The sequence below is a fragment of the Bombina bombina genome, chromosome 1, assembly GCF_027579735.1.
Source record: "Bombina bombina isolate aBomBom1 chromosome 1, aBomBom1.pri, whole genome shotgun sequence".
Lineage (NCBI taxonomy): Eukaryota > Metazoa > Chordata > Amphibia > Anura > Bombinatoridae > Bombina > Bombina bombina.
Genome location: NC_069499.1, coordinates 1,021,897,388 through 1,021,915,539, shown reverse-complemented (window position 1 = coordinate 1,021,915,539; position 18,152 = coordinate 1,021,897,388). Strand labels below are relative to the sequence as shown.

Sequence of the window (18,152 nt, the reverse complement as noted above, 5' to 3'; positions counted from 1 at the left end):
AGAATACCAGATCCATAGAGTGTCCATCTCGGTGAGTAGGAAATAGGGTGGATTGTGAGAGGCAGAAGGAGTTAGTGAGTGAAAGAAGTTTAGAGACAGCAGGGGCAGATGGGTTATTAATGGGATGTGAAGTCCCCCAGAATTAGAGCAGGTTATTTGTAGAGAGAAAGTGAGGAAGCCAGGCAGCAAAGTTGTCAAGGAATTGGGAGGTTGGTCCAGGGGGGCGATAGATAACGGCCACTCTGAGAGAGAGAGAGAGAGAGAGAGAGGGGAGAACAGGCGAATGCAGTAGATTTCAAAGGAGGGAAAGGAGAGAGATGGAAACGGAGGTAGGTACTGATAGAAGCAGAGGGGGAGAGAAAGATCCCAACACCGCCACCATGTTCCTCACCTGGCCTAGGTGTGTGGCTAAAATGGAGGCCTCCGTGAGTGAGAGCAGCAATAGAAGCAGTGTCAGAAGAAGATAGCCAGGTTTCAGTAATTGCTAAAAGATTGAAAGTGTTAGAAACAAAACAGGTCATGAACAGTTGTAAGTTTGTTACAGACAGAGCGAGCATTCCAGAGTGCACAAGAAAAGAAAGGGGATAAGCGCTGTGGGTTAATGGAGAAGAGATTACTATGAGTGACCTAGAGTTTTTACTGTGGAGACTGAGCGAGAGTGTGAAGTGTGGTGACTGCTGCAGGGCCAGGGTTAGGAGAGACGTCACCAGCAGCAAGCTAGTAGGAGTGAGTGACAGAAGGTGACTGTGAGACTTGTAGGAGCGGGTGTGATTAGAGACAGGAGAATTAGATGGGAAAGTGTTTCTAAGGAGACAGAGTAGTTCATAGAAAGACAAAATAGTGGATGCTTAGAGAAGGGAGGGTGAGATATGGATAGTCTGGGGTTATTGTTATAGGGACATGCAGAGAGTTTTGCACAGGTGCTCTACTGTTTCCTTGTCTAAGAAGGAAACAACATTATAACATTAAGGGTAACTGAAGAGTTGACCCCTTTTTTGAATTAGCATTAAAGGGACATGTACACCAATTTAACTCCATGTAACAAACACTACTATAAAGAAGAATATGCACTGATACTGATCTAAAAATCCAGTATAAAACCTTTTAAAAACTTGCTAGTAGCTCCCAGTTTAGTACTATTGATGAGGTTAGGCCGGGACACCCAGTGAAAGGGGATGGGAAAGCAGAAAGAGCAGACACCTCCCCCCTGCATATGAAAATACATTACACAAACAATAACAGCAATAATCTGTAGACCTGGGTCTACATCTGATACTTTGGGGTTTGGTTAGGAGTCTGAGAATCAGCATAATGTTATTAAAATACAAGCAAAACAATACATTGTTACAAAAAAACTCCCAGGGGGCTATATAAGTGGATCATCTACAAAACATCTATGCAAAGAAAAATGTAATGTACAATGTCCCTATAAAAAGGTTGTATTATCACGGTCTAACCTAAAAATGATGCAAGCGATCAATTTAGAAATGTTCATCACCCGTACTTAAACTTTAGACACCAACAAATATGTTATGGCAGAGGGGTTGGAGGGACATTTGCAGAGTTGAGAAGAGCTTGGAAACCCAATTTAAAGTAGGAGAATTTGTTATACAGACAGTGAACTTGTGAACAGTAACAATTGTTTCCTTTTAAAAGACTTAAACCCCAAATCTTTATCTCATGATTCAGATGGAGCATTCAATGTTAAACAAATGTTTAATTTACGTCTATTATCAGATTTGCTTCATTCTCTAGGTATCCCTTGTTGAAGCAGCTGCAATGCACTACTGGGAGCTAGCTGACCACATCAGATGAGCAAATGACAAAGGCAAATAAGTGCAGCCAGCAACAACCAACTAGCTCCCAGTAGCACATTGCTGCTCCTGAGCCTGCCTAGGTATGCTTTTTTTAGCAAAGGATGCTAAGACAACAAAGAAAATCAGATAATATAACTAAATTGGAAAGTTGTTTAAAATTGCATGCTCTAGCTCAGTGTTTCCTAAACCCAGTCCTCAGGACCATTAAAGGCCAGATATTCATTATATCTTAACTAGCACAGGTGAAATAATCAACTCACCCATCAGCTGATTATTTCTCCTGTGCTCTAATTAAGATACAATAAATATCTGGCTTGTTAAAGGGACAGTCTAATCCAAAACAAACTTACATTATTCAGATAGGGCATGTAATTTTAAACAATTTTCCAATGTACTTCTATCATCAATTTTGCTTTGTTCTCTTGGTATTCTTAGTTGAAAGCTAAATCTAGGAGGTTCATATGCTAATTTCTAAGCCCTTGAAGGCCGCCTCTTAGCTCAGGGCATTTTGACAGATTTTTTAACCACTAGAGGGTGTTAGTTCATGTGTTTCATATAGATAACACTGTGCTCACGCATGTGGAGTTACTAGGAGCCCGCACTGATTGGCTAAAATGCAAGTCTGTCAAAAGAACTGAAATAAGGGGCAGTTTGCAGAGGCTTAGATACAACATAATCAAATTAGTTAAAAAGGAAGCTGACACTTTATTTAACATATATACAGACGAGCAAGTTACCATAGATTGGATCAATAAGGAAATGGGTATATAACTTCCAGTCCTAATTAGTCATTATGTTTGAAGCCAACAAAAAATAAAACAATAAGGCTAAAAACCAGGCTGTGTGCCCTGGATAGAGTCCTGCAAAGATAGGGAGAAATATCAGGAGTAAAGGGGGGGGATAAGGTGTAAGCAGTCATGCAGTATACACAGACTATGCGCTCAAAGGCGTCCTCCTGCCTGCGTACTGCTGGAATTTAACCCAGTCAGACGATTTCTAACTGCTTCCCTGTGCTTTACACACATACAAGCATACACAGTATCAAATCTCCTCTTTATCTTTAATCATATAACAAAGAGCGTGACTCTGTAGCAATAAATCCCTATTCCTCAATCAAATGATGATTGGCTAGTTAATATGTGGTACAATATATCACAATGTATCACACCGTGAGTGGCTGTCTATGTGATAGTCCTCATATATCCATGCAGATAGAACGTAAGGGCTATAACTCAGAACCCTCCTTATCTATATTTATGGCTAATGTATCTGGACATACAGGCTATAACATTTACACACACAAAATAATATGTAAAATGTAAAGTTCAATTAGAAAACAAGCCATTCATAGCTCCCACAATGTAGGACCCTTCTCTCAGGCCACGCCCACCGCCGCGTTTCGTCACTTGTACGTGACTTTGTCAGGGCATAGGGCCGACCCAGCCGTTCAGTCCACTTGATATATTCTTCGGTTACCATGGTTATAACCTAGTATACGGAAGTGCTAACCGTGTACTCTTTGTGGCGATCCTATTTGTAGGAACTTGTTCCAAACTATTATGAGGCATTATCACATGTTTATTTTCACAGGTTTACAGTAAACATGTCGCATTCTCAGAACGACTATGTCAAGATATCTTAGTTATTTTTCAAAAGCACTGCGTAGAAAACCCTTGAGCCCAGAACTCAACACGGACACACATGAAAAATCATTTCGATTGTACAGGGTCCCAAAATCCATTTATATTTAAACTAATGCTTATACAAAGATATGCTATAAAATGCCCCATAAGAAAAATTGAAAAAGGTCAGATATACAATATTTCAAATTCATTACCTGAAACACTGCCTTAGGGCAATGCTCTTTTAACATTACTAAATGGATGTATTTAAGATATACATAAAAACGTCCATTTGGGTACTAGCGTATATAACTCACTTGACTAATATCAAAGTATATTAGTGTATATTTTGACCAGTAGCGGTATTACATATTCCCCTATCTTCCCCAATATATGTATTGGCTTCAATGTAGCCTTTGTCTGATCCGATGTCTAAGGTGCATATTTGAGTATTTCTATATGTATATTTCATGTATAAATGTTATTTATTTTGTATTCCAAAGTATTATCTATATTATCGCTACCTCTATTTCATTATACTTATATATCAATATCGTAATATATGTTTAGGGTATTAGATATATATATATAATCTCTTATTCACTATATATTAAGAATTACAGGTTGTAATCATCCTTATATTAAGTGGTGTTATTTCACCTAGACATTTCAATTTAAATTAGATACTGCAGGGATTGTATGCCCCATCGTAAATGGTAAGGGATACCGTATTTATTATGTATAAAAAAAAAGATAGATTATTAGGCAATACAAATTATGTCAAAACACACCCTCCACTGAGTTTATAGTGAGTATATAGTGGTTGTAATGCTTAAAGGATTACTTTCTGTTATAATTTTTAAGCTAAACAACTAACATATAAAGTTAATAAACATTAATTAATACCTACTCACCTATATTTTCTCCAAAACGAAGTTTCATAACGTTCTAAAAGTTATATCTTTTATTCGCCGATGATGTCACGTTATCCTGCCCTCTATTTTCAGCACTGAGTGTTCAAAATACTTAAACCAATAACTTTGTTTAAAGCGCCATTTTGAAACCTAGGTATTGTAAACGGATTGGTACAGAGCAAAGGATACCCACGGAGTGGGTTTGGAAAACAATTAAATTTGCAGACACGATTTCTGATATACGGTAGAGATATGTTAATGAAATGCTATTGATAAAAAGCGTATTTGGGGTAGTTAGTTAGTAACAGGCATAGAAAATATTTACTTACAGTGGCCCTTTAAGTGTTTAGAGAAAGCTCTTATAGGAAATTGCTTCATGTAAAGCTTTTGGGGATGCAGACTGTAGTTCATGTATCCATCTGCATTCTTTTTGCAAAAGCATTTTGTTTATGTCCCCCCTTCTACCTTTCAATTTCAGTTGTTCAATTGCAAAAAAATACACTTGATATTTGTTATCTTTATGTACTGTATTTATATGTTTTGCCACTGGTACATTTCGGTTCCCTTTAATGTCCCCCATGTGTTCAAGTACTCTTGTACGAAGTTCTCTAGACATTTCGCCCACATAGATCAGGGGACGTTTACACATGGCAACATATATAACTCTCTTAGTTCTACAGTTCATAAAGTCAGTTATTGGGTATCGTTTACTTGTTTTTGGATGTTCACAGTATTTTTGAGGGGACATATTCTTACATGCCTGACAACGTCCACATTTGTGGAAACCTTTTGTTTCCTGCAGCCATGTCCTTGGCTTTATTTGGGAAAAATGACTTTTCGTCAGGATATCTTTTAGATTCTGGGATCTCCTGTTATCGTGGGTTTGTCTGTAATTACTTCTGTAAATCAGAGTCCTCTTGTAATACGTGCCAATGTTTTTGGAAGATGTTACGAATTACACATATTTTTCTTGTCAAAAGTACATATGATTCTGATTTTATTCGGGGTAGTTGGTCTATCATCATCTTTTCTTTCTTGTAATAAAACTGGTCTCTCTAATGCTTTGGCTCGTTGATAAGCCTTTTTGAGACACCTATTCGGGTAACCTCTTTCTTTAAATCTCTTCCATAGTTCTTTTGCTTCAGACTCAAAATCTTCCTCAGTACTACAGTTTCGTCTTGCTCTCAGGTACTGTCCAAAAGGTATACCCATCCTTTGGCATTTTGGTTGGTAGCTGTCACAATTAAGGAGACTATTTGTTGATGTCTCTTTTCTGAACAACTTCGTGTTTAGGGACCCATCTACCTCCTTTCTGATTTCAAGATCTAGAAATGAGATACTAATCTCTTCAATCGTAGAAGTATAGTGCATTCCATGGGCGTTATCATTAAGCCAACACACAAAGTTTGTGAAATCCTCTTTTGTGCCTGTCCAAAGGATTAGCACATCATCGATGTAGCAAATGTATAAATCCATGAATCTCATAAATGGATTTATATCTTGATTAAGGATAAAAGTATGTTCGATCCACCCCAAGAACAAATTTGCATATGTAGGGGCACAACATGTACCCATTGCTGTGCCCTTCTTTTGCAGATATACTTTATTATCAAACCAAAAATAATTGTGCCTTAGCACAAAATCAAGTAGGTCTATGATAAAGTCATCCTCTTCACTCCCTATTGGATTTACAGTTTTTTGAAAAAATTGTACAGCCTGTCTCGCCAATGTGTGAGAGCTATTAGGGCATAGGCTTTCAACATCAATGCTTGCCAAAAGAGTGTTATCATGTACATTGATGTTTTCTAAACACTTGAGAACATCTTTAGTGTCTTGGACATAAGATGTCAATGTATACACAAATTCTCTAAGTTTCTTTTCAATGTAAATACTGATGTTTTCTGTCAAGCAACCATTGCCCGACACAATCGGCCTACCTGGTGGTTCATTGGTATTTTTGTGGATCTTAGGTAAGCTAGAATGTTGCTATCCTGGGTGTCATGTTACACATAAATTTGTATTCAGCTTTGGAAATTATTCTTTCACCATAACCTCTATCCAACATTGATTTTAATTCTTTGGTGAATATTTGAGTAGGATCATGTGTGAGTATTTGATAGTTAGAATATCAAGACACATCTTTTTATACTGTGTGTTATTCATAATTACCATGTTTCTACCCTTATCTGCACTTTTTATTGTTATATCAGAATTGTTTTTCAACTCAGACATAGCCTTTCTTTCTTTTTTCCTAGTTTTACTTTTACAGTTTAGTGCTTTGAGTTCGGTTTACCAGAGAAACAAACTTATCAATGGTAGGGTATTTAGAGATTGTGGGCTGAAGGTTCTCTTAGGTTTTACAATGCTGCTAGTGGGAGCATTATCAAGATCATCATTCTCATCTAATAGTGTTAGCATTAAATTCACTATTTCTTGGTCATCTTCTTCTACCCCCATATCAGTAAGACAGGTTTTATTAGCATATTTATAAAATTTGTGTAATGCCAGCTTTCTTGCAAATACATGTGTGTCCTTCACCCAGATAAACGTATCATATTTTGGAGTGGGAATAAAGGAAAGGCTCTTTGATAACAGGGTATAGTGTTCTTGTCTTAGATCTATACCTGCTAAATTAATGATTTGTAGTCCTGCCTCTTTCATTTTTGTTTGTTTGGTGGTTTTTTCCGCTTTGTTGTCTCATTCTTATAGTTCTTTTTGGTGGAAAGAGGTCTCTCTCTAAAAAATCCCCGTGATTGAGGGTTCAGTTGTTGGTATTATTACATTCGCTGCAACTGTTTGTGTTTCTTCCTCATCTGAGGGTCTGAATCTGTGGAGGAATTATCTAATGTATGCGCTTTGTATTTCTTTGGTTCTTGTTATATCGTGTTTCTACGTTTGTAATTAGCTTTATATATGTTTCCCTTCTGATGGTTTGACCACTCTCTCTGTAGTTTCCTATTTTTTTGTCTCACTCAGTTCTTCTTTTAGTTTATCTATATGAAATTTTAGTTTTTGGTCCAAAGACTCAAAATCTTTATGTGATGTAAATTTGTTTGTTTGTACTTTGGCTTCCTCTAATAACTTCATTAATTGTTCATAATGGTTTCTTTCATATTCTAATGTGAGTTTCATGAGATCAAGGGAACATTGGGTCAGAATTTCTTGCCACCGTAAGATGAGATTTTCATCAGGAATGTGAAAAGAGGGTGCCAATTGGATACGTAAACCTCTTGGAATAAGTTTGTTTTTAACATAAATTTCTAGACTGAAAATCTCCCAAAAACGATTTTACTTGTTTTTTCATAATTTTTGCTATGCTTTTGAAAGCTTCTTCAATGTTAGTGGCCTGTGGACATATGTTGCCTACATTGAGAGTGAAAAGCCTTTCGCCCTCCTGCTTCCATTTATCAAAATCAAGGATAGGTAGCCCACCATTGCCACCTACTCTCTTTACCTTTAATATCCTTAACATATGGCAAAACATATAAATACAGTACATAGAGATAACAAATATAAAGTGTATTTTTTGCAATTGAACAACTGAAATTGAAAGGTAGAAGGGGGGACATAAACAAAATGCTTTTGCAAAAAGAATGCAGATGGATACATGAACTACAGTCTGCATCCCCAAAAGCTTTAAATGAAGCAATTTCCTATAAGAGCTTTCTCTAAACACTTAAGCATTACAACCACTATATACTATCCGTGGAGGGTGTGTTTTGACGTAATTTTTATTGCCTAATAATCTATATATATATATATATATTTTTATACTAATAAATACGGTACCCCCTTACCATTTACGATGGGGCATACAATCCCCGCAGTATCTAATTTAATTTGGAATGTCTAGGTGACATAACACCACTTAATATAAGGATGATTCCAACTTAAATTCTTAATATATTGTGAATAAGAGATTATATATCTAATACCCTAAACATATATTACAATATTGATATATAAGTATAATGAAATAGAGGTAGCGATAATATAGATAATACTTAGGAATACAAAATAAATAACATTTATACATGAAATATACATATAGAAATATTCAAATATGCACCTTAGACATCGGATCAGACAAAGGCTACATTGAAGCCAATACATATATTGGGGAAGATAGGGGAATATGTAATACCGCTACTGGTCAAAATATACACTAATATACTTTGATATTAGTCAAGTGAGTTATATACGCTAGTACCCAAATGGACGTTTTTTGTATATCCTGAATACGTCCATTTAGTAATGTTAAAAGAGCATTGCCCTAAGGCAGGTGTTTTAGGTAATGAATTTGAAATATTGTATATCTGACCTTTTTCAAATTTTCTTATGGGGCATTTTATAGCATATCTTTGTATAAGCATTAGTTTAAATATAAATGGATTTTGGGACCCTGTACAATCGAAATGATTTTTCATGTGTGTCCGTGTTGAGTTCTGGGCTCAAGGGTTTTCTATGCAGTGCTTTTGAAAAATAACTAAGATATCTTGACATAGTCGTTCTGAGAATGCGACATGTTTACTGTAAACCTGTGAAAATAAACATGTGATAATGCCTCATAATAGTTTGGAACAAGTTCCTACAAATATGATCGCCACAAAGAGTACACAGTTAGCACTTCAGTATATTAGGTTATAACCATGGTAACCGAAGAATATATCAAGTGGACTGAATGGCTGGGTCGGCCCTATGCCCTGACGAAGTCACGTACGAGTGACGAAACGCGGCGGTGGGCGTGGCCTGAGAAAAGGTCCTACATTGTGGGAGCTATGAACGGCTTGTTTTCTTATTGAACTTTACATTTTACATATTATTTTGTGTGTGTACAAATGGTATAGCCTGTATGTCCAGATACATTAGCCATAAATATAGATAAGGAGGGTTCCGAGTTATAGCCCTTACGTTCTATCTGCATGGATATATGAGGACTATCACATAGACAGCCACTCACGGTGTGATACATTGTGATATATTGTACCACATATTAACTAGCCAATCATCATTTGATTGAGGAATAGGGATTTATTGCTACAGAGTCACGCTCTTTGTTATATGATTAAAGATCAAGAGGAGATTTGATACTGTGTATGCTTGTATGTGTGTAAAGCAACAGGGAAGCAGTTAGAAATCGGCTGACTGGTTAAATTCCAGCAGTACGCAGGCAGGAGGACGCCTTTGAGCGCATAGTCTGTGTATACTGCATTACTGCTTACACCTTATCTCCCCCCCCCCCCCATTACTCCTGATATTTCTCCCTATCCTTGCAGGACTCTATCCAGGGCACACAGCCCTGTTTTTTAGCCTTATTGTTTTTATTTTTAGTTGGCTTCAAACATAATGACTAATTAGGACTGGAAGTTATATACCCATTTCCTTATTGATCCAATCTATGGTAACTTGTCGTCTGTATATATGTTAAATAAAGTGTCAGCTTCCTTTTTAACTAATTTGAGATATTATAGTGTCTAATTCAGCACTTGGCTTTAATGCCACAAATCCTCTAATTATACAAGATAATCACAGAGGTAAAAAGTGTATTACTATAACCGTGTTGGTTATGCAAAACTAGGGAATGGATAATAAAGGGATTATCTATCTTTTAAAACAATAAATATTCTGGTGTAGACTGTCCCTTTAAGGGTCCTGAGAAGTTTTGGTTTTATGTTTCTTCAATGTGTTCCAAATGACTTGTTATAACTTCCACTGAGTATTAAATGTAAGGAAATGTTTCCTTAATGTTTATTTATGTTAAATATCAGTTTTTTTTCTCATTAAAACCATTACCTATTGTTCTGAAGGACATGCTCATTTAAATGGACTATATATAATTATATATATATATATATATATATATAATATATATATATAATCCACCATATGAGAATCCGCCCTCCAGGGACACCAACCTGAGTTACTGTTACAAATATAGATACTGCACAATAAACAGTGAACAGGATTTCTTCAAAAGAATAACACATTTATTTAACGTTTCGGGGACATTCTTCCCCTTCTTCAGAACACAAATATGATGCACAGCATCCAACTTAAATAAGACAAAAAAAGCAATCAAACAATTACCTCCCCCCTTGTGTAAAGCACCAAAGAGTGTGTGAGAATCGCCAAACCGAAGTGCCTCAACCTCACACCGGTCCGGCGTAAAACAAATACAAAAAATATCACAATTATCAAAAACATATATAAACATTCGCTTAAATCTTCTTGATATTTTTTGTATTTGTTTTACTCCGGACCGGAAGTGTGAGGTCGAGGCACTTCCGGTTTGGCGATTCTCACACACTGTTTGGCGCTTTACACAAGGGGAGGTAATTGTTTGATTGCTTTTTCTTATTTAAGTTGGATGCTGTGCATCATATTTGTGTTCTGAAGAAGGGGAAGAATGTCCCCGAAACGTTAAATAAATTTGTTATTCTTTTGAAGAAATCCTGAGGTTCACTGTTTATTGTGCAGTGTATATATATATATATATATATATATATATACACACACATTCACAAAGCCTAATAATTAAGTATTAAAATGCTAATTATGGCTGCAAATTATGTCCTTTCTAATGATAATCTAAGAAACTGAACATTATGCAAAAACATAGCGAGGTTGGATCCTAAGCACAGAGAGACAACAACACAGAGACAGAGCCCAAATATAAAAAACTCGACGACATGGAGAAAAATTCAACAAAAAAATAAGCTAAATAGGAGTGTTGCTGGGGTATAGACACAATGTGAGGCGAAGGCTGCCGGGGGGAGAGAGGAGCGTTGCTGGGGTACAGACACAATGTGAGGGGAAGGCTGCAGGGGGAGAGGGGAGCGTTGCTGGGGGTATAGACGCAATGTGAAGGGAATCCTGCAGGTGGAGAGTGGAGTGTTGCTGGGGGTACAGACGCAATGTAAGTGGAGTGTTGCTGGAGGTATAGATGCAATGTGGGTGGAAGGCTGCAGGGGGAAGAGGGAGCGTTGCTGGGGGTACAGACACAATGTGAGGGGAAGGATGCAGGGAGAGGGGAGCATTGCTGGGGGTATAGATGCAATGTGAAGGGAATCCTGCAGGGGGAGAGTGGAGTGTTGCTGGGGGTACAGGCGCAATGTAAGTGGAGTGTTGCTGGAGGTATAGATGCAATGTGGGTGAAGGCTGCAGGAGGAAGAGGGGAGCGTTGCTGGGGGTACAGACACAATGTGAGGGAAGGCTGCAGGGGATGAGGGGAGCGTTTCTGGGGTATAGACGCAATGTGAAGGAAGGCTGCAGGGGGAGAGGGGAGTGTTGCTGGGGGTACAGACACAATGTGAGGGGAAGGTTGCAGGGATGAGGGTAGTGTTGCTGGGTTACAGACACAATGTGAGGGAAAGGCTGCAGGGGAAAGTGGAGCTTGTTGGGGTACAGACACAATGTGAGGGGAAGGCTGCAAGGGGAGAGGGGAGCGTTGCTGGGGGTGTAGACGCAATGTGAGAGGAAGGCTGCATGGCAAGGGGAGTGGTTGCTGGGGGTAAGGTGCAATGTGGGTGGAAGGCTGCAGGGAGAAGAGGGTAACATTGCTGGGGGTACAGACACAATGTGAGGGAAGGCTGCAGGGGGACGAGGGAAGCATTGCTGAGGGTATAGACGCAATATGAGGTGAAGGCTGCAGGGGGAGAAGAGTGTTGCTAGGGGTACAGATGCAATGTGAGGGAAGGTTGCAAGGGGGAGAGGGGAGCATTAGTGGCAGTGCAACACAATGTAAAGGGAAGGCTGCAAGAGGAGAGAGGGGAGTGTTGCTGGGGGGCACAGACACATGCTGAGGTGAGGATTGAAGAGGACACAGATACAATGAGTGTGAAGGGTCTAAATGCAGATGGGAAGATTGCAGGGGAACAGAACAATAAAGTGGGTCAGACACATGGAGGTTGAGTGATGCTGGGGCACAGACGGAATGTGAGGATTGTATTGGTACAGTCACAACAGAATATGGATGGGCATAACTTATATACTAATATACAGCTAAGGTATTTTTTCCTGTTTTCTTCCCTTTTACTTTCAGGATGTTATGGCTTACAAGCAAGTGGGGTGCCCGAATCTCGAATCTTCACTGTGAACCCACAAGGGTACTGACTCAAGAGCTAAATCCTAGCTTTAAATCCTCGTGAGTATAAAGGCAAATTTGATAGCAGGTGTGACCTGACATGTGGGGCCTTGATGACACATATCTACCTCACACTATCTTCCTTTTACTTTCATCTCCAGGTACTCTGCTCTCAAAGAATTAGTGAACGTCATGTTCCCTCCTTTGGCCACTGATTCAGTCACCTCACTGCTATCTTCAGATTTCAACAGCTTTTCATTCTGGAGAACACCTGTGCTTGAAATCAACGAAGAACATCTTGCAGAGGTCTTCTAGAAACTGGACCTCTACTATTCTTGAAATAGACTTGAAACCACCCCCTGACAAGAGGTGCTAAGGACACACATCTCTTAACTTCTCTTTATAGAGAGATTGCTGGACGTTTAGTTTTTCATCATAGCAATAAAAAAAACTTTGTCATGCACCTTAGTCCTCTTTAGAATATTAGAAAATTGACCGCTGAACGACACAGGCATTCTGGAATATAATTTTTGAAAAAGAAAAGGCTCAATCCAGGAGTAGAATCCAAAATATCTTTAATCCATTAAACAAAGTTAATACAGGTGTAGCAGTCGGTCTATTCTGGAATATAAATCTCACCTCCTAATGCACTGAAATCAGGACACTTATAGGGACATAAAAGTCTGTTTGTTTTCATTACTCTTCAAAGAATCAAAACCGGAGTTTTGAAGGTTGGTAAATATTTTTAATGCTTGGAAAATAATGCCCTTTAAAATCCACAGTAAGCTGGACAGGGATGTTTGTCTATTTAATTGTCACTTCCTAATACACAGATATTTGTCAAAAACAAAATACAAAACATAAAAAATAGTGAGCAAGTAATAGAACTCCCCTTGTGTCACTGCAGTCTCTCCACACTGTTTACAAATATTTTTCAAAAGGTGCGCAACCGGACACAGGTTTTATTAAAGGTAAACCCCACGTTTTTCATGAATCAGATAGAGCATGGAATTTTAAACAGCTTTCCAATTTACTTCTATTATCTACTTTACTTGCTTCTCTGGGTAGGCATAGGAGCAGCAATGCAGTACTGATAGCTAGCTGCTGATTGGTAGCTGCACACATGTGCCTCTTGTCATTGGTTCGCCAGAAGAGTTCAGCTAGCTCCCAGTAATGCATTGCTGCTCCTAAGCCTACCTAGGTATATTTTTTAACAAAAGATACCAAGGGAATGAAGCAAATTTAGATAATAGAAGATAATTGAAAAGTTGTTTAAAATTCCATAGTCTATCTGAATCATGAAAGAAAAAAAAATTGTGTTTCATGTCCCTTTAAGGAAATGTGAAAAAAAAACTCAAAAATATGTCTGTGAGGAGAAACATTTCAAAAGTAAAATAAGATATTTTTTTATCAATACATCCCAGTGAGTAGATGTTTTTATTGCTTATGCTGCACTATATGTGTGTTTCTACTTGTCTCAAGATCCTGGCCTAAAGATGAAGAATGAGGAAAATGTAGAGGAACATGTGAGTTAGATAATATTCCTTTTGAAATGTGTGTTTTTTTAATCTTTTATAACAGTGGTCATTTTTCACATAGAGGAAAACCTGAGTCTGATTGTGTCCCTTTTGGAGAATTTCTGCAGACAACCCAAATGTCCCTATTTAAGAGGAACAGTCCCTAATTATGAGCTCTGTTCCTCTGAGGCAGCCTTATGTCCCTATTTGCAGAATGTCCCCTAGCTCTGCTCATAGAGCACTGACCAACAAGACACCAACAGACCAGACACTGTCTTGCCCCAAAAATGGTGACCCCCCCCCTCCTGAGTACCTAATACCACAAATGTTGGGAGGTATCAGGGCATATATCTCTCATATCCTACTAACACCAAGGTATACATCATTATTAGTACTCCTATGTAGTAATAAAGTAAGAAACTGGTTGAACAAGGTTTTTTTTTATTTTTATTTCTCTTCCTCCAGAGCCCACAGAACAACAATACAATTTTTATATTAGACAATGACAATTAACAACCAAAATAGAAAAAAAAAATCTTATCTGTGGTTTACTTTACTTCTCTTTAAATTTTATGCTTCAAAATAATATTAAACATCTTTAAAAAATAAATAAAAAATGAAAAAGAACAACAACCCTGACACATGCAGTATTATATTCATAAGACATCTGATAAATGTAGAGGTTTCTTTTTTATTTATTACAGTTTAAAATGTATCCTCTGCATAAAAAAAGGCCGGCAGTCTGTTTTCTAATGGACTTTCCCCTGCCAGAGGAGCTTATGCTACTTTTTATAGAGAAAGCGATTTGAAATATGATTTAAAGAAATATTTTGGATGGATAAATAGCACCCCAGAAGTGGCTGCATTAATTAATGGATCCAATTGTAAAGGTGGATTTGCTTAAAGAGACACTAAACGCCACTGGTCTGCATATTTGGTAAAACTAATGGAAGTTAAGGGGATGCACTGCAGGAATATGCAGATATCCAGTTATTTTTGTTTCACAGTGTCGCCTATAGAGTAGATAAAAAAAATATAAAATCTGCAACTACTATAAAAATAGATTAAAGGGACATGAACCCCAATTTTTTTCTTTCATGATTCAGAAAGAACATGCTTTCCATATTATTTCTATTATCTAATTGGTTTCCTTTGCCTGGTATCCTTTGTTAAAAAAGAACACCTAGGTAGGCTTATGAGCTGCTGATTGATGGCTGCACAATTATGCCTCATATTATTGGTTCACCCATTTGCATTTCTGTTCCTTCAATAAAGGATACAAAGAGAATGAAGCAAATTAGATAATAGAAGCGAAGAAAGTTGTTAAAAATTGTACACTGTATCAAAATCATGCCCCTTTAATAAAGTAAAACTACATGGAAGAAGAACACATTATAGCTCAAAGATGCAAATGAGATGAAACAGTGTTATCCAGTTCTAAATCCTAGTGGATGTAGTGCAAAGCATGTGTAGACTTAAGCGTTATACAAATTCATAAATGTTTATCTAGGTAATTACAGTTGTTTTTTTCTATTAACTGCTCTCCAATATAGAGGAACTTGTATATCCCACCCCTAAGGTAACTCCACGAATAGGAGGATCCCAACGCTGCTAATATAAATATCCCACCCATGAGGTGTGTGCAGAAAAGTAATGAACTGAGAGGGAAACCATGTGGCAAAGGAACTTTAATTAGAAATGTCCTTAATGAATTCTACCACCGCAGAACACTACACTCAGTATCCATAAAAATGAGGAAAATATTAGATCAGTTAATTGTACAGTATTTATGTACAATTTACTGGACTGTTTGGTTTAATACTGGACACAGGTGTTGTTATTTACTTTTGACTGCCTTGCAAACGTATTGTCATTGTTTAAGTTTAAGAAAATGAGGGTGCTCACTAGTCAGTTGACAACATGCAGTTTATGCCTTAAAGCATTGTTCCACAAAGCCACACATTCCGTGGCTGTGTAATTTTGAGGGTAATGTAAAATCACAGCAAAACCTTATCTTTCTGTAGAAAATGAGGTACATGAAGGGGCCTTGTTCATGGTGTCTCCAAAGTCACCAGCTCCTATGTTAATATAAGCAGCCAATTTGCTAGAGAATGGAGAGATTAGTAAGCTTTAGTGAATCAGCTGCATAGAATAACATATGAACTAGTGAAGTTGGAGAGACCACTTAGTAAATCTATAAACCATCATTTCACAAAAATTGAAATGACAAATCTAACCCCAATGTAAATAAAAACCAACAGTTAGAGATGATTTAGAAACAGTAACAACATAGACCAGTTTAAAAAAAAAATAATATATTTGGGCTAAGAGGCATATAATAGGAGAAGCAAAGTAACTGCTGGAGCTCTGAATAGGCCAGAAATTATATTCTCAAATATATAGAGCACCAACAGACACCGTCACCATTAATATGATTGGTGTTATAGTAAATTAACAATTAATAGGGTCAATGTGATGCTTCTTATCAGGTTTTGGGCAAACTCATTATGTACAGGTCATTGATCTGGGTCACAGGGCCTAAAATTGTTACATTTTAGAGCAACAATGGTGAACTTAATCAATGCTTTAACATTTGTAAAATACTATTTTCTGAATTTTCAAGTAATGTTTTTATTTGCCACAAGGTGGCGCCAGCTCCACTCATAACATTAGAACATCATGCATTAGAGTGTAAAGGGGACTTGCAGCGCACATTGTATTCAGACAATAGAAGTGATGGCATGTTCAGGCTGCACTCCAATATGTATCTGCAAACTGTGTATGCATCAATGAATACCTCTTAACGTTTCAAGCTGAAAAGAAGGGCATTTACTTGTTACTTGCCACTGTTTCTAACACTGGAATCTCCAAAAACCCTATATTAGGCAAGTACACAAGTCCCCCCCCCCCCCGGGGCCCCAGAGATGACTGTACTAATACTGTAAAATTAAGCTCCCTTCAGCAAGTATTCTAAATTTTAGTTAGATTATGTTAAATTTAAAATACGTTAGCTATAAACTCGTGTACTCAAGTACTATGAAAAAAAAAAAATATTTGTGGGTATTCAATGGTTTGTGATCATGGCTTGAAGTAAGCTGTAGGCCAGGAGAATACTGTGTGTTTGCCTTTAAAACAGTGATTCATTCAGTAAAAGGAACAGTTGGCAGACAGCACAATGTCTTTTGTGTGGAAAAGGAGTATGGTGTGATCAATACTTCAATGTAAGGTAATGCGATAGCACTGGAGAAAGTGATGCCCTATATTGTTCCCGGGATTGATGATTTTGGTGCCACTTGCTCACATCTGAACAAACATGATTAGTTTTGACTTTATGGAAGCAGCAATACTTCTGACTCCATCATATAAAACGTTCCTTTGACAGTGCAAAGCCTGATGGCTTAAACAGAGTTGAGAGGTTTCCATATAAAGGTAACGTCAAGGTAAAAATCAACAAAAACAGAACTGATGAAACCCAGAATCCTGCAGTGAATCAGGGGTTATACAAGACACAAATACATAACATATAAGGAGTCATGTAGAACTTCCTTTGCATAATTATAATAATAATAATGCCCTAGCACCAAACAAAGCCCCACTTTCTAGACTTCACTCATAGTGGCTTTTTAGGCTGGTAAAGCTGTACCAGAATTTATGAAGTAACAAACTTTAATGAGGTGAGTAACCCTCCTGGGGTAAATTCTGAGAGGTGCAATGCTTTGCAATTTATATCCACAAGTCAGTCCACAGTCCTAATTTCATAGATCTCCTGTGCTATTGCTCACCATAAGTGGCTTGGGTTGTGGGTGGTTGTGGCAGAATTGGTGCATGATGGTTGATTTTGCTTAGTTCAAGCCTAAGGCAGCCAGACCACGCTCATGAGAAGCTAATGTGCTGTTGACATTGTCAAGATAGCTCAAAATGTCCTTCTCTGGACTCCCACATGCATTTTCCACCTCCGACACCCTACGCTCAAATTGAGCCACCTCCCCATGTAATTCTCGAGACAGTTGCTGGCAGCTACCTAATTGTCCTGCCAAACGTGCTTTCATCCTCTCCATACTCCACGTAACCCAAGTAACTGTGTCCGACTAGAGCGGATTTGGGAACCGTGTCCAACCACCTTGTCCTGGACAGAGTGCAGTTCCTCATTCAGTCGGCTCCCTCGTTCCTCAACTGTAGAGTTCACCTGGGTAACAGCA

General features: G+C 37.8%; 2 protein-coding genes across 2 annotated transcripts in view; one reads left to right on the top strand and one right to left on the bottom strand.

The window, feature by feature from the left end:
* Nucleotides 1–13,854, top strand: part of LOC128662768 (phosphatidate phosphatase LPIN3-like) — a 29,693-nt gene extending 15,839 nt beyond the window's left edge. Inside the window, 4 exon segments of the mRNA XM_053716752.1 lie at nt 12,395–12,416; nt 12,419–12,457; nt 12,460–12,496; nt 12,598–13,854. Of these exon segments, the coding sequence (XP_053572727.1) occupies nt 12,395–12,416; nt 12,419–12,457; nt 12,460–12,496; nt 12,598–12,751 (252 nt within the window). The 3' untranslated portion in view covers nt 12,752–13,854.
* A 3,941-nt stretch (nt 13,855–17,795) lies between these two features.
* LOC128662572 (EMILIN-3-like) overlaps nt 17,796–18,152 on the bottom strand; it is a 2,201-nt gene continuing 1,844 nt past the window's right edge. Inside the window, 2 exon segments of the mRNA XM_053716383.1 lie at nt 17,796–18,013; nt 18,016–18,152. The exon segment at nt 18,016–18,152 is cut by the window's right edge and continues 8 nt beyond it. Of these exon segments, the coding sequence (XP_053572358.1) occupies nt 17,796–18,013; nt 18,016–18,152 (355 nt within the window).